At 41.7% G+C, this 16,563-nt stretch overlaps 1 protein-coding gene across 2 annotated transcripts; it reads left to right on the top strand.

The window, feature by feature from the left end:
- The first annotated feature begins 9,334 nt into the window (after positions 1-9,334).
- On the top strand, positions 9,335-16,303 carry zgc:113184 (uncharacterized protein LOC553745 homolog). Of its 2 annotated transcripts, none has more exons than XM_035388248.1 (4): positions 9,335-9,592; positions 14,649-14,770; positions 15,374-15,792; positions 16,051-16,303. In XM_035388248.1, the coding sequence occupies exons 2-4, from the start codon at positions 14,659-14,661 to the stop codon at positions 16,225-16,227; spliced, it is 708 nt and encodes a 235-aa protein (XP_035244139.1). In that variant the 5' UTR covers positions 9,335-9,592; positions 14,649-14,658; the 3' UTR covers positions 16,228-16,303. The 2 variants fall into 2 exon arrangements, with proteins under 2 accessions (XP_035244139.1, XP_035244138.1); XM_035388247.1 differs by having other exon boundaries at positions 9,337-9,592; positions 15,371-15,792.
- Positions 16,304-16,563: the final 260 nt, after the last annotated feature.

The raw sequence follows: 16,563 nt of genomic DNA, 5'->3' as shown, positions 1-16,563 counted from the left end.
CTGGCCTCGCAGCCGGGGGTCCTGATGAATGTACACAGTGTTCCTGCAGACTCACATTTTATCTGCCCACATGGTAGTGGCAGAGTCATTAAAGCCGTTCCAATATTAGCCAAGAGGTCAAAAATAGCGGCTCTCCACATGAAATCAATAATGCCACTTGAAAGTGACGGCGTGTTTGTGTTGGCTGCACGGGCCCGTCTTGGATTATCGCTGCAGTTGTCAGCTGCTCTGATTGGACACTGATAGTGTGCACTCATCTAATCTAAGGCCTGAGGGAGCTCAACCCGCACCAGGCCTGGGGCCTCATTTATAAAAACGTTCTTAGATTTATACTCGAACTTAGTCTTCAGATCATTTCCGACGGTGTGCTTACGTTCGATTCATAAAAGATACCGAGCATAAAAAAAACCTTGCTTACGCAGGTTCTAAGAAGCCCATTTGTAATTTATGCACCTGTGATCTATAAATCTCAAATTAACTTAAAATTGACGGCACCTGAACGTGCCTTACAATCAGTGATTTCCCCTTATATAATGCTAGCACAAATGAGGGTTTAGTCAGGAATAACCATGGACCAAAAGAGAAAAGCAAACTTTTTGGAAGATCATCATGCGCAAAAAAGTCATTCCGGTCTCTGAAAACTCTCTCCCTTCTAAAAGCACGGTTTTCAATGTCTTCCAATAACGCAAGAACAGCCATGGTTACTTTTTTCTAATTTAACACACTATTTATAGAACATTGCATCCTGTTTTTAATTTCTCACACCTTGCGTCTGGCAATTAATTCCTCACACCTTTAATTGATCATTCATATCAAATTGTTCATAAAGCTAATGCTAAGTTCACCACAGGCTTGGACGCGTATGCGTCCCAAACTGCAATACCCCTACATAACCAGCAGGAAAATCACTTGGTTAAAGTCTAGACTTTGCGTAGAGATAACATCATTTCCACGTCAAAGTAAGGTTTTATAAATAACTACTTATATGTGGTTTTCTGCGTAAGTCATACTTTGATTAAGATCAAAATTGATCGTAAGTCCGTTCTATAAATGAGGCCCCTTGACTCAGGATTTGCACGGGAAAAAGAAAGTGCAGACGGACATTCATTTCAGTATGTTTGTGTTAAAATGATTATGTTGAGCTAAAAAAGAGTGTCTATATAAAGTAATAAATAACCCAATTAATGTATGGATTGAGATCCAGTTTATTGCAGTATTATTGGACCCTACCATCATGATCTGTCCATGTATCTAAACATGAATTTTAATGCTGGATTAAATGAGTATGTATTATTCCAATAGCATCGATATACATATCTGAAACTCAAAAGTGGCAAAACAAACCAAAATATTAAGCAATGCGCTTAATTATGTGCTTCCCCTCCTATGTGATGCTGCATTGTGAAATAATACTGGGTAGAAAGTTGCCATTGTGTTGTGAATTGATGAGAAGCCAAGCATTTTCTGATGTAAAACTGTAAGGACACTACAGCTGTGGTTCAGCAAGTGACAGAGTATACCATCCAGACCTGTAAACCTACAGCCAGTAAGTTTACAATATTTGTTCCTCAAGACTTATCAGTCCTATATCAGGCCCTAGATCTGACTGAGCACCAGACCCCTACTCAGTTTGCTTTATTGCTTGAAATGGCACCCATATGTACAGCAGAGTGAAGGGATAGTGAAATGTGTTCTATAACAGTGTCGTGATGTGTGTACATCAGACAGACTCCAGCAGGAGGAACCTGACGAAGTGGTCACTGCAGACCAGGGATGTTCCAGCATGTTGCACTGAGGAGAACTCTAAGCTCTCTTCATCATGTGTGCTGCCCCTGGTTGCTTGATATGATATATGATTTACTGTACTTCACCTTTCTAAAATATTAATTGCATGGAAAGCCCTACGCATTTGTTTCTTTACTGTTTCCCAATTATTTTTAGATATGGCAACTTTTCAGATTGGAAACTAATCATCTTTGAATTTGGAAACATATACATGCGCAAGCTATGCTGTGCCTTCTCGTTCCACTGTATTCCTAACATTGGTAGCTTTGCAACTTTATATATATACTACAGCCTGCTCAACTTGTTGAATCATTGATTGATTGATGAGAGCAATTAAATGTTGCAGCGCTTTCTATTTGTGGCGGTTTCCACACACTGGTCTCAGGTGTGGCCATCGCTGCCAGATGAATGGAATTCCTCATGCAGTACTACTACCTCAATACTGTTGATACATAAACTATGTTGTGCTGCTTGTTTCCCAGCATTCCCGTGAGAAGGGATATATATATATATATATATATATATATATATATATATATACATTTTTGTATTGTGTATCTAAATGTATATCTACACTCGTGTCTATAATATTCCCTCATATTCTATATCTTTAGCATAACAATTAATTTCATATGTTATCAGAACAATGCATGTGGATGTGATACATTTGAAATTATGGGACGTCATTTAGAAGAAGAGGCATTACCTCACGGTGGAGCTTGTTTTCACCGGTTACAAATCTTTTAGCGTTCCACTGAGCCCACTCTTCGACCACACAGATGACATTATCGGTCAGAAGTGCCATGAAGCAAGAGGTCGCTAAGAGGTAGGGGATCACGGAAACCACTTTAACCAATGAGCTGTTTTTGTAAGGCTTAACTCCAGTAATTTGGCACTGATGGGCAGCTTATGTCTTTTACATAACTGAACTTTTCCATTGCTCTGCATCAAATGCATTAGCTATCCTGACAATTATTTTTAGTAAATGTTTTTTTCAAATGTACCCATATTAAAAAGCTTCTCCAGATACAAACTGGCAACCTTGGAATCTCTAGAACTCAATGTTATAATCAAGATATAAATAGCCTGCCTGTCACCACACCCTGGATACCTCAAGACAACACCCTTTTCTGACCCGACCTTCTTACGCTGAGTTACATCTCATTACATTTATTTGGCAGACGCTTTTATCCAAAGCGATGTACAATAAGTGCATAAACACCTTACACACCTTACACAACTTCATCTAACGTTCTGTACCTTGGCAGGAGTTCAGGTCATAGTGTTCTAGTTCTACGGTTAGTGGAGGCACAGGCTAAGTGTTTCTTGCAGAATGAATATGTTTAACATGATCCAGCCATGTCTTATGGGCCTCAAAATAAAACCGTAACGTCTCTCATGCCAAGCTCTCATAGGGTTACATCTTCGTCAGAACGTTTCAGTCCAAATTCTGTGTATTCCTGCATTGTTTCCCAGTGTATTCTACAGCTACTAATATATTTTCGACCACCTTTCCCCTGATAGAATGACATAATTTCAACATAAAGAGGAGATTGATCGCAGATATATTTTTTTTTTGAGTGTTGCACTGGGTTAGCTGACAATTCTTTGTTAGATTGTAGTCTTATTCAGTAACTTCAAGTGGAACAAGGAGTAGTAACCTTCGGGAAAGGACCTCAGTTCCAAAAGGGGCCCTCAAAAGATGCCCAGGGATTCTCAGGATGGATGTGTTGATCAGCTGTTTTCATTACATCACGGCACCTCATCAACGTTCCTCTGCTTTAGTTTCAGTGTCAAGCTCCGCATTTTAGCACTCTGCAAATTGGTAGCAGGGATTAGTCAGTATTTCATATTGACTTCAATTAAAAATAATCAGTGATTGCTTTCCCCTTTGCAGTCTTTGGTCTGAAGGCACACAAAGGCACACAAGTAAGGATATTGAACAAAGCATAAATTCAGAAAATGGTAGAACCGTGCATGCATTTCATAACTCTGGAAGTTGGTGGAATGTAATGCTAGCCTCGCACATTAATGTAATCTACTGTCCATATGATATTTGCCCCGGAAAAAAGTGAATGACGTGAGCCAACTGGGGGATGAACATAGAAATAGCTAGGGTGACAAAGTGTGCAACAATGGCTCCCTCTGGTGGTCAGCTGGCATGCATAAACACCTCTCTCCCAATCTTTATAGGGGCTTTATAAATAGTTTTTCCAAATATCTTAATATGCAATATATTTTATTAATGCTTTCAAACATTTGTTTATAAATGTTTACAAAATTTAAACACTTAAGCTGTCTTTATTTATATAATTACATGGCACCTAAAACTGGACAGAGAGCTCCACCTGTGGTCTGTTGAAGGCATTGTAAATCATTAATTAACCTCCTTTGATGTATGCTCAATGCTTTTTGCTGTTAGTCCAAAATCTTATTTGCCTTTTTTGTTGCTTCAGCACAATATCTGAATCCAAATAAAATTCATGTATTCTAAGCTCATCTTTGTCAAGCTGAGCACTTGGTATTGATTTCTTGGTAGGTCTAAATTATCATTTGCCCACATGCAACTCTTTACATATGGCTTTATTAAATTTAATTTGCATAAATCTATGCCCAGTTCTGGAATTTCTTAAAGCTAGTTTATTTTATACATTAAAACTATGTTTAAAGCATGAAGTACAGTTGGGCTTCATGTTCATGTGTAAATAGTTCATGAGTTAGAAGTCAGGCACTTTCTGCCTCTCAGAATTCATGGTGAGTTTCTACTTCCTCTAATACTCCCCACAGTTCTTAAATTGACACTGTTCTGTTACTGTTGCCACAAGCAACCAGCAAAATGCACAGTTGCTAAATGTATGTGCTCACACACATACCCGCACGCACGCATGCATACACATACATACATACATACATACATACATACACTACATGGTCAAAAGTATGTGGACACCTGACATCCAACATCTCATCCAATATTATGGGCATTAATATGGAGTTGGTCCACCCTTTGCTGCTATAACAACCTCCACTCTTTTGGAAAGGCTTCATACTAGATATTGAATTGCTACAGGGATTTGCTTCCTTTCAGCCAGAAGAGCATTAGTGAGGTTGGGCGCTGATTGGGCGATTAGGCCTCGCTCACTGTTGGCTTTCCAATTGATTCCAAACATGTTGGATGGGGTTGAGGTCAGGGCTCTGTGCAGGCCAGTCACGTTTTTCATACACCAAACCACAGACAAAACCATTTCTATATGGACCTCGCTGTGTGCCCAGGGGCATTGTCATGCAGAAACAGGAAAAGGCTTTCCCCAAACTGTTGGGGAAGCACAGAATTTTCTAGAATGTGATTGAATGCTGTAGCATTAAGATTTGCCTTCACTGGAACTAAGGGGCCGAGCCCAAACCATGTAAACAGTCCCAGATCAAGGGGTGTCATATAGTTTACATACATACATAAATACATACATACATGCAACCAAATTGCATATGTATGTAACAAATTTAGTCACAGTATTGATGTAATTTGAATAGAAATGGACCTTCTGTGCCTGTAAAGGGAAAGACAATATTCATTACATGAAGCAGTTTTTTCAGCACAAAATGAATGACTTTATGCTGTGTTCACCCTAACTACTCCTAAATTCATTTTTTCCATATTGTTATGTGACTTGACAGCATGTGCATTAGAGTTTTCATTATTTGGTGCATTTAAATTAGTTTAAAAATCTTTTTAAACAATCACTGTAAGCATCTCTTTTTAATTACGGAGACATTCTAGTGCCCAAGCGTTGCAGACAGACTGTATAAATATAACATCTCTTCAGTTTTTTGCTTCCTCAGTTTCGCTCAGCTATGACCGAAGCCATTTCCTTGCTAATTTCTGTTCCTCCCCTCTGCTTTGGTCTTAAATAAGTAGGCCGCTTTAACCTGCTAATTTGGAACTACAGTCGGGGTGGGCATTTGCGGTCCTGGAGGGCTGGTGTGTATGCACGCTTTTGCTTTCATCAATTAACCTGGCTAAAAGTGTATGTTACATTACATTACATTACATTACAGGCATTTGGCAGACGCTCTTATCCAGAGCGACGTACAACAAAGTGTATAACCATAACCAGGAACAAGTATGACGAAACCCCTAGAGAGAAGTACCGGTCCAAGTACAGGGAACAACCGCATAGTTCAACCTGGACCCTGGTGGTTAAACTGATTAACACTAACAACGAGAACGGCAACAACGCAAACTATGGAAAAATAAAAATAAATAAAAATACAAGTAGTCGTTAAGACTAGCGCATCAACTAAGTCACCTATTAAACAGCTGCCTAGTTACAACCCTAAGTTTAGTCATTTACAGGGGGGGAAGGGATGGGGAGAGGTGCAGCCTGAAGAGGTGGGTCTTCAGTCGTCGTTTGAAATGGGTCACAGTCTCAGCTGTTCTGACCTCCACAGGGAGGTCATTCCACCATCGTGGGGCCAGAACAGAGAGGAGACGTGTTCTGGAAGTGCAGGTGCGAAGAGGGGGAGGTGCTAGGCGTTCTGAGGTAGCAGAAAGGAGGGATCTGGCTGGCATGTAGGGTTTGAATATCTTGTGAAGGTATGCTGGGGCTGATCCCTTGACTGCCTGGTATGCTAGAACCAATGTTTTGAATTTGATGCGAGCTATAACAGGCAGCCAGTGGAGGGTAGTGAGCAGGGGAGTTACGTGGGAGTGTCTGGGGAGGTTGAAGACCAGACGAGCCGCAGCATTCTGAATGAGCTGCAGGGGTCTGGTGGCAGATGCCGGTAGTCCAGCCAGAAGAGAGTTGCAGTAGTCCAGGCGGGATAGAACCATTGCTTGGACCAGGAGCTGGGTTGAGTAGGTGGTGAGAAAGGGGCGGATTCTGCGGATGTTGTATAGGAAAAATCTGCATGCCCGGGTTACTGCTGCAATGTTGTTGGAGAGGGACAGCCTGTTGTCCATCATCACTCCGAGATTCTTGGCGCAGGGTGATGATGTCACTACGGTGTCCCCTAAGGAAATGGAAAAGTCGAGGAGGGGAGAGGATAGAGCAGGAATAAAGATTAGCTCCGTCTTTCCCGGGTTGAGCTTCAGGTGGTGATTGTCCATCCAGCTCTGTATGTCCCTCAGGCAAGCGGAGATGCGGGCGGGGACCTGTGTGTCCGATGGGGAGAAGGAGAGAAAGAGTTGCGTGTCGTCGGCATAGGAATGATAGGACAAGCCATGGGCAGATATTACAGGGCCAAGGGATCTGGTGTACATGGAGAAGAGAAGGGGACCAAGGACTGAGCCCTGGGGAACTCCGGTGGTGAGGGGACGGGGTGGTGATACCTTACCCGCCAGGGCAACCTGGAAGGAGCGGTCAGAGAGGTAGGACTCAATCCAGTCAAGGACTGTGCCGCGGATCCCTGTTGTTGCCAGGGAGGACAGGAGGGTAGAGTGGTCCACAGTGTCAAATGCAGCGGAGAGGTCTAGAAGAATCAGGACAGAGGAGAGGGAGGCTGCTCGTGCGGCATGGAGTGACTCACTGACCGAGAGGAGTGCAGTCTCAGTCGAGTGGCCAGACTGAGTTAAGTTTGCGTTCTCTGTAACATGTATGTATGTTGCGTGGCTGCGTACAGCAGCACTGATTCGCTCGTAGATTAGATCACAGCAAAACATTTCATAACAGTGACGCAAGAGCCGCCCTCTGTCATTCACGCGCTCATCAAGAAACATAGCTCAAATATTAGATGGTGTAAATGTCTGGGCTAATTAAATAATAAAGTCTAGAAGTTGGCATGAAATCCCGTACCAGATGCAGCCCTGCTTGCCCACTTCTGAACTACAGTATTCACGACAGTTAATGTCTCATAAAAATGGCTGTGTTTTTTGCCCCCCAAAAAACATCACTTGAGCAGTTTGAGACATCAAGTCATAGACTGTTGGTGAGGTGAGGTGGTATGAGGTCATATGAATATTTCTGTGGAAGTGCAAATCAAACTGTTGCACATTAATTGGTTCTGCACACATTAGGTGCTGGGGTGAGCTGCATTAATGCCATGTCCTCATCACTTCACTACTGAATTCAGTTCATTTCCAGCGCTCTGTGATCTTCCCAGATTCCACGGAGGAACGATGCTCGGTGGACACAGACAAGAACTAACAGGGGTACTGGCTAATGCGAAGTTGTTGCATTCTCTCTTAGAAGACACAAACTTCCCTTCTTTCTCTCTTTGACACAAACCTCCCTTCCTTGGATGTTAGCTATGCCTTTTGTAGCCCATTTATAATTATTCATTAATTAAATTTTTTATTGCAAACCTAGGCGATGAGAGAGGGAACAGTATAAGGTGCTTGGAAATTCCAGTGTGAAAGATGGTCCTTTATGGAATGGACGTATATTGCAATATATTGTCAGTTCCGGTGGGGTCCAGCTCTTGGTGGGGTGGGGGTAGCCATTAATACATATCTCATCACGATTATATGTGACCACAGTCAGCCTGTACCAAGGCTGTGTAGTGTAGCACTGTCAATTGCATACTGCTTTCAGTTGCCCTGCACTCCTATTTTGCCACATTCTTCTTTCTCTTTGCCCTTCCTGTCAGGTGAGCATCACATATACCTGCAGCCCAGCCCCGAGCTCTCACACTATTTGGGCGTTCATGTGTGGCTTCTGCTCTGTTTCTTGGCCCTTTTCTGAGTCTTCAGGACAGTTTTCTGTAAATGTAAAAAGTGCTATATGAATAAAATTGATTTAATTTGATTTGACAGTAACCACGAATCATGGATGTTCGACAAGATTAAACAATCCTTAATAATTAGATATGAATCCTGTTTACGGAAAATTCTAGAATCGCTCCCTAAACATATTTTTGATGAGAGGCCCCCACCTGGAGCTCATCGTTTTCACCAATGGCCATATCTCCAGTTCATGGAGACCTGCGTTCCGTAACTGAGTTTGACACCCCGAAGACTGGGGAACAGAGCTAGGTTACAAGATATTTAAAGTCGGCTATTGAAAAGTCATTTAAAAATGAACTGCCAGGGCACATACATTACAAAACGTGACGCTGTATTTAGGCATATATGAAATACATTTACCAACCGTAAATTTATATTCGACAGCTCTCGTCTTTTGTGGTGTTGTTGCTCAATACCCTGACCAGAAGGAAACTAGAATCCTAGTGCGCATCTGAAATGACCCGTGTCGTTAACTACCATGTGTTTTCGAATTTTGATTAAAATCATAATCAATCTGATCATAAGGCAAATGCAACATCAAATCTGGAAATGGTTATCATTATCTTGCAAAACTCCTCTGGCGTACACGTATAGCCCACATGCGGTAGGAATGCAATAATTGACAATGTAATCTTTCTGTTTAATCCTTTTTTTAAATTTTATTTAAGACACAATTAATACTATACAGAATTCCTAAAACAGGTCAGCTACATTTAAAAGAAAACAAGAAAGCAGAATTCTCTCTGGAGGTACACTGGTTTCAAAGTGAAACCATTGTCTCACTGGTCTTGCCTGTTTTCCTACGTGCCTACATACTCATTGTGACCCGGTTGTGATGGGATACGCGAACAAAACTGGAAGTTCCTGTTTCTCAGATTTTTTGTTCATCCGATAATGGAAGAAAGTTAATGTCACCCGCTCTCATTAAACGCCGTCAAAATTTAACCGTACAATCATGATTATTTTTGAAGGAAAATGAAAGAATTAACAAGTAGATATATACATCTGAGGAACTGGAACATTTAAACATCCAAAAAGAGAATTCAACGCGCGGATCGCTACGCCGAGCTCACTGTTTTGCGCCTCGTAAGTACACTGTTGAACTCGATTGAGTTGTTATGGATCAGCTGTACTTAATTGCGCTTAAATGATTTGTCCTTTGTTTCTTTGCACACATAAGTCGCACAAAGTTCAGTTATCAGGTAACATCGTGTCACCACATTATTGCTCTTTTATCCTGAGCTGCAAGTTGAAATAGGCTTCTAAAATAAAATGTCTCCGTATCACGTTTTATTCGATGTATAATAACTTAGCATTGTTATTGTGACTATAACTTTGTTGTGTTGTCATGAATAAAGATATGGAGTGTCAGCATACATGCAATAGGCTACTTTTCAAATGTATTGTGAAATGATTCGTAATACATTTATCTCCTTGCTGAGTTCGCAGTAGTGGAAGTAAGGTGCACTGCTGTAGCACATCCAGTAGGCACACCCAAATGGAAGTTGGGACTTTTTTTTTTTTTTGTTTGATAAATGTCACTTTTTTCTGGACAAACTCAAGTAAAATGGAAGCGTAATTTCGCATCTGAAGTCTTTTGACTTGGTTTATAACCTTTTGAAAGTGGAAATGATGAAGTGTTTTGGAATATGTGTGCTGTCCTGGCTGCACGGATACCTGGTATATACAAGTCCTAGGTGTTCCAGATAAGGCCACCTCATAAATTATTAATATAAATATTTAAAATGTATGTCAGTACATGTTGCTTTTTGCAGCTGTTTTTCATTTTTTGAGTACATTGTAAATATTGGAATCTTTTCCACATTTTGTTGTGTCAAGTGCAAGATCCCCCTCCCCCACTTCTCTACACAGCATGCCCCACATTTTAAATTGCAGCAATGAGTACATTATATTTTTCAGGCAGTTTCTTGTGCAAAGTGTGATTTTAAAGCTAAACTTTTGAGTACAGTGTCTTGATTTGTACAGTAATTAAAACATTTTGTCATTGGTTGAACATGGTACCAGATTGTGCATAAAACAACATTGTCATTAATCAGATAAAAGACAGATGAAACTTCTTAGCCAGCAGTCAAACCCAGTAGACAAGCCCTTATAATAGTTTACTACTGATATCTAGCATGCATCCTGACTATTAATGACTCCCCGTGATTTCCTGTCCAAATTGCTCCGGTAGTTCAGCGAGGTTTCTGTTTGTCCCAGGGTGCACGCACGAGGAGAAATGTGCATGTGACCGTCCACAGTTCAGTAATGATAGGTACAATTATTAAGATTAAAAACTGGCATGTGCTGTCACAATCACCAATAACCGCCATACCGGTGATTATGCAAATCCACATTATTTCTGTCATTGCTTTATTTTTATTTTTTACTTGAATGTTGCCTGTTAAAATCAGGTGCATGTGTTATATTGTAGAATGAGGAACAACCCTATTTTTATACAGACCATGGGAACAACTGTGATGACGTCTGTTTCGGTTTATGCATCTTCTCCTACTTCTTGACCTACACGTTGAACTAAGCGGACTGGCCAGCGCCAGTCCAGTAAGGTGTGCCGGGAGAGTGGGGAAAGAGCGACAGTTTTTAACGTGCGCTAACAGTTTTGAAACTGAAAACAGTTTCTGTTAATCATTTCTTCACGGATACAAGGACAACTATTGTCGATTTTATGAGAGCAGACCACAGATTTACCTGTTTTCCTACAATAGCTAATCAAAACACTCACATTAGTAAGTCAACTTGTTTCGATATTGCGGGGTGACTGACAACCCTCGCTCTCCTTTATTAAGGAATATAGAGTGAGCTCCATAATGTTTGGGACAAAGACATATTTTTGGCTCTATATTTTGGCATACATTTGGCTCTTTACTCCAAAATTTTTTATTTGTAATCAAGCAATTGACATGTGGTTAGGGGAGGACAGTTTCTCAGCTTTTTAAGGAGTATTTTTATACACTTTGGTTTCTGCATATATAAATTTAAGAACTTTTCATACAAAGCCCTCCATTTCTGCGCACTGTCATGTTTAGGACATATTCAAGTTATGTAAATGAAGGATGTTCATGGACAGTTTGGGAGTTTTTCTTTATTATGGTGAGAATTCTTTGGTCATCACCTGTAGAGGTCTTCATTACCCTACTGGGCCCTATGCAATTACTGAGCTCACTATTGCTCTCCTTCTTGTGTTCCAAACAGTTTGATTTTGGTAGGCATAAGGTTTGGCCTATGTCTTAGACAGTTTTTTTTCTTATTTCTCAGCTTCCTTGACTTTCATTAGCGCAACTCTGGTCCTCATGTTGACAAATGCAAATAACAGACTCCAAAGGCAATCAGAAGCATCGAATGAAGACTAAATACCAAAAGCTGTTATAAGGAAGCAATTGAACACAATTGACTAATCAGAAACACCTGTAGAGCCACTCATCCCAAACATCATAGTGCCCAGAAATGGGGGGACTGTGTATGAAAATGCTGTAATTTCTATATGGTGAAACCACACTATAAAAAAAAAAAACCTTTTAATAAAAGCTGAACATCACCACATTTGAATCCATTGATTACAAATCTAACACTGTGGAGTACAGTGCCAAATCAAGAAAAAAAATGTCTTTGTCCCAAACATTATGGAGCTCACTACGTGCATTTCCACTGTACACGCTCCATCAGAGTAGGTATTCAGTACTACCAGGAAACATAGTTACTCCTGTTCAGTTCCTGAAACCTCACAAATGGTAAATGGACTGCATTTATAAAGCACTTTTATCCAAAGCGCTTTACAATTGATGCCTCTCATTCACCAGAGCAGTTAGGGGTTAGGTGTCTTGCTCAAGGACACTTCGACACGCCCAGGGCAGGGTTTGAACCAGCAACCCTCCAACTGCCAGACAATCGGTCTTACCTCCTGAGCTATGTCACCCTGTTCACAAAGTGAACGTTCTTGTTTTGCTTGTATGGAACCTCCAGGAAGATGCCTAACAGTGTAGTAATTGACAATAGTGCACATTTCTTTTTGCTTAATGTTTAAGCCTAAAGGCCTAACATTTAGTATTTATTTTTTCTATGATAAAGCTATATTAATTTATTTATTTTACAAATTAAGAAAGTGTGTGTGTGGATGACACTCTTACTTAGAATTCTGATATCAGCCACAATGCTTGCCTGTTTCTTTAAGAAACATGACCACCCCCACCCCCACCCCCACCCGGAAGACAATACCATTCATTGTGGTCATCCCAGCCAGTTTCACAGCTGAATGCTTTTCAGCTGAATGACTATGAAAGTAGTGCAGTTAGCTGTCCTCAAATACAGGTGCGCTGAGACTATTGTGGAGGTGAAAGAGGGAACTGTGAGGTTGGTTTATATTTTGTGTTTGCTGACTGTGGTAAGATTTTACTGCATTAAATGTGGGAGCCATGCTGATGGCTAGGAGAGCGTTCAGATGCTACAAACGATAATACCAAACACACTTCAGCCCACCTAATAAAAGATGACATAAAGAAGATGCATAAAGAAGGATCCTTACTTGGATTTCATCACAAGGACCAAACTGACATAACGAGAGTTGGAGCACTGGCTCAGAAACACAGCACCTTACTATAGAGTGACCTCTCTGCCCCCACTCTTCTTATCACAAGGAAAACGTTTTACAAAATGGCATCATCCAAGATTCCGGTCCTAATATTGCCAAACTGTCCGAATACTGTATTGATTTAGACCTATGTCTGGGATCATGGGGGAGGATGGCAGTATGGGAGCAGACCCTGGAGGAGCAAGATGTCTACAGACGTGCTTGCTGTACACTCCTTCTCGCTTTTCAACCACCACCTTTCTCAAGGTTTACGTTCCCCCACCAGTCTCCTGGTTAACTAGCACAGTTGCAGGTGCCTTCGAGAGTGATAAGAAATGGAGATGGTTAAGGATGCATTTCATTCAGCTTTTCAGAGTTTTTAAAGCAGTTATTTGCTGAGTGATACATTCATATTTGTTTGTATGTTAGAGGCTGTAATTGGATGTCAAAGAGGAAGTGCTCTTTTATACAATGTTTGAGAAGAGGTACAGAATACATGTACCCTCCTCTGTGTGTTTCTACTTGTTACAGCTGTTCACACCAGGGCTTTTGACTTATGCACATAACTGTTTGCAAAGATAACGCCTTTTCTCCTGCTTTGCTATTTATGATTATATGCATACATGATGGGTATGTGTTCTCATCCCTTATATTTAAAATGTAAATGTATTGAAACAATCCAAATGATGAGATTAGGCACCGTAAATTGTAAATTATGGCCTTTTGTTCCCAAGCTACAGAAACCATGAACATTATTTATATGTAGCCATTTTGTTTGACATGGAAGTTTGAAAGGCCTCTAGCACCCACATTTCCCTACTTCCTTCTTTTACATCACTTCCTGTTTCACTGGTTGTGGAGTTGCAGGGGAAAACAGTAGTTTCTCTGTAACTTCTTGTGCAGTCATGAAAACTGCTCTGAATGTCTGGCAAGATTCATTTAGCGCAAAAATGCAATCAATATACAAAAACTTTTCACACTGAATTATCAATAGCAAGTTTGCTATCATCCCAGTGTTTTCATCAGTGGTCTTCTTGAAATAACTATTTGCTGAAAATGGCAAAAGAAACAATGGCATTAATGGAAACATCTGCATGGGAAAAAACATGAAGTACAAATGAAAATGCAGAGAATGATAAATTAAGGATGTCTCTTGTTTGGTTCCTGTTTCAGAAGTGCTTACTTTTTTTTAAACAAAATGAAGGCATTCAGCTGAAACAATAAAATGCAAATAAAGGACGATAAAAACTACACCCCTGGGTACCAATAACAGTCAGATAAGCAATCCCATTGTGCATTGCACCGGTGTGTGTATAAAAGACCACACCATGTTTTAAAGCAGATTTTTAAAAATGAGCATTTTTTAAACAAACTAAATGAGATATTCCCCCTAGGAATCAGCATAACAAACCTTGTGTTGCTTCTCTTTAAGGGGGCAGGATTTACAGTAAAGCATTGTGTGGAGGATAGTATTTGTGTTGCTTTGGTTGTCGATCTTGACTCTAGGGGCTGTGAAAATGAGCGGTTCGTATGAAGGCTGTGTCCGTGTTTTTGCAGCCTGGGCCTGATGGAGGAGGCATACGAGGAGCTGTACCGGGAGTTCCTGAGGCTGCGATCGCTGTGTCTGAAGCAGGCCGCCCTACTCCGCCACCTCACCCAGGCGCTGGCGCAGCAGAAAGGTCATTTCCTGCTTTACGCAACCGCTCCATCCAAGGGGGGGGATGAATCATCATCATCATCAATGCTAATTAACATGTGTGTTCTCTGGATTTCAGCAAGTTTGTGTGACCCTATAACCACATATAATGTATATTATTTGCGCTTGCAGTTAAAATATACAAATAAAAAATGATATCTGAAAATGATTTTTGACGGCTCGCATCACAGGACGCCAGTTCCTTGTGTCTGATCTGACCTGTGGTTACACTTGGTTATTTATTGCATGTTCTTTGAGGCGCATTCAAATGTACTTGCCATGCTAAGAAGTGGGAGGGGTGTTGGATTGCAATGCAGGATGTCTTGCCTTGTGTAATAGTTTACACAGGTCATACTGTTTACACTCCATATATTGGCTATTATATATTTTAATTTATGTTGTTACATTTTTGGTTAAAAAAAATTAATTAGGTGGTGTCAGGAGCATGTTATGTCTGTCAGACAGGAATCATTATGCAAGCAGCTAAATGAAATGATGATTAAATGATATAAAAACGCATTTGTTCCTGTGGCTGTCCTGAACATCAATACAGTACACATTTTAAGTTCTTATCTATCTCCAGCAGCGGCCGCTGCTCCTAATGCAGACCCCAGGGGACCTGGTGCTGTCCCCATCCTGTGTACGGAGGACAAACGGGGCTCCACCACTGAAGACTGGGCTCAGGCCATGGCAAGATTACTGCCCTCTGCTGGTCAGACGAGAGCCAGCACTGCTGCTGCAGGAGACGGCCGTGCAGCTGATGTCATCGCTGGGGGAATGGACAGGTTGCAGCTCGGGTCTGCAGAGGAGTGCAGAGGAACAGAGACCCACAGAGCGGCCACCATGGGCCCCTCGGTTTCTCCAGGTTTGAACAGAGAGCCGGCACCCCCCGATGGCCCGGGGGACGAACTGCAGCCAGAACAGCAATTGAGGGAGTTGTTCTACAAAGCAGTGGGAGGCATAAACGGTTTTGATGCTGGCGATGGGACAACGCAAAGAAGAAAGGTAATGTGCATGATTTTGAACGTCTAAATAACTACTGTGGATTTGTGAGAATGTCTTAAAGTTCCCAGGTCTTCTACTTGTTTTCTGTTTCTTATTATTTGGACCGTTGTAAATTTTTCTTTCCTTCCCTCTTTTTTCCCGCCGTCATTCACAATCCCAAATTTTTTGGACCTCCCTTATCATCTATGCCCGCCTCCCACCTCCACTCCCCTATGTGCCCCTCCCACCGCGCCTGCTGGATTGGCTCTCCCCACTCAGCCGCTGTGGATGTTCAGCTCTTTCCTGGACAGTGAGATGTTGAGTCAGGGTGGGGGGCTGATGATGTCAGAGGTGGCGCTGCATTCCCAGGTGTGCGAGTTCTGCCACGCCGTCTTTCCGGGGAACACCACTACACGGGGCGATTTCCTGCGCCACCTGACCGCGCACATCATCTGACAAGGTGCCTCCGCAGGACCACAGCGAGGAACCTCCCCTCTCCAGACCGAACCCCCCCTCTCCAAATGGAACCCCAGACACAAGTCTCAGGCCAAGTGTTATAACTCATGAAGATTTCTTTTCTGTACATATCACATAATGAACATGTGTGTGTATTCAAATTCAAAACATTGGTCCTAGCATACCAGGCAGTCAAGGGATCAGCCCCAGCATACCTCCACAAGATCTTCAAACCCTACATGCCAGCCAGACCCCTCCGTTCCGCTACCTCAGGACGCCTGGCACCTCCCCCTCTTCGCACTTGCGCTTCCCGGTCACGTCTTCTGTCTGTTCTGG

This window comes from Anguilla anguilla, chromosome 13 (genome assembly GCF_013347855.1).
Source record: "Anguilla anguilla isolate fAngAng1 chromosome 13, fAngAng1.pri, whole genome shotgun sequence".
In the NCBI taxonomy this organism is placed as follows: Eukaryota; Metazoa; Chordata; class Actinopteri; order Anguilliformes; family Anguillidae; genus Anguilla; species Anguilla anguilla.
This window is presented reverse-complemented; position numbering and strand designations above follow the sequence as displayed.

Excerpts from the sequence above, each read along its gene's own strand:
- zgc:113184 (XM_035388247.1), top strand. The coding sequence starts at position 14,659 with ATGGAGGAGGCATACGAGGAGCTGTACCGGGAGTTCCTGAGGCTGCGA. Across the intron at positions 14,771-15,370 it reads GGCGCTGGCGCAGCAGAAAG|CAGCGGCCGCTGCTCCTAAT; the intron begins GTCATTTCCTGC and ends ATCTATCTCCAG. Across the intron at positions 15,793-16,050 it reads GGACAACGCAAAGAAGAAAG|CCGCTGTGGATGTTCAGCTC; the intron begins GTAATGTGCATG and ends CTCCCCACTCAG.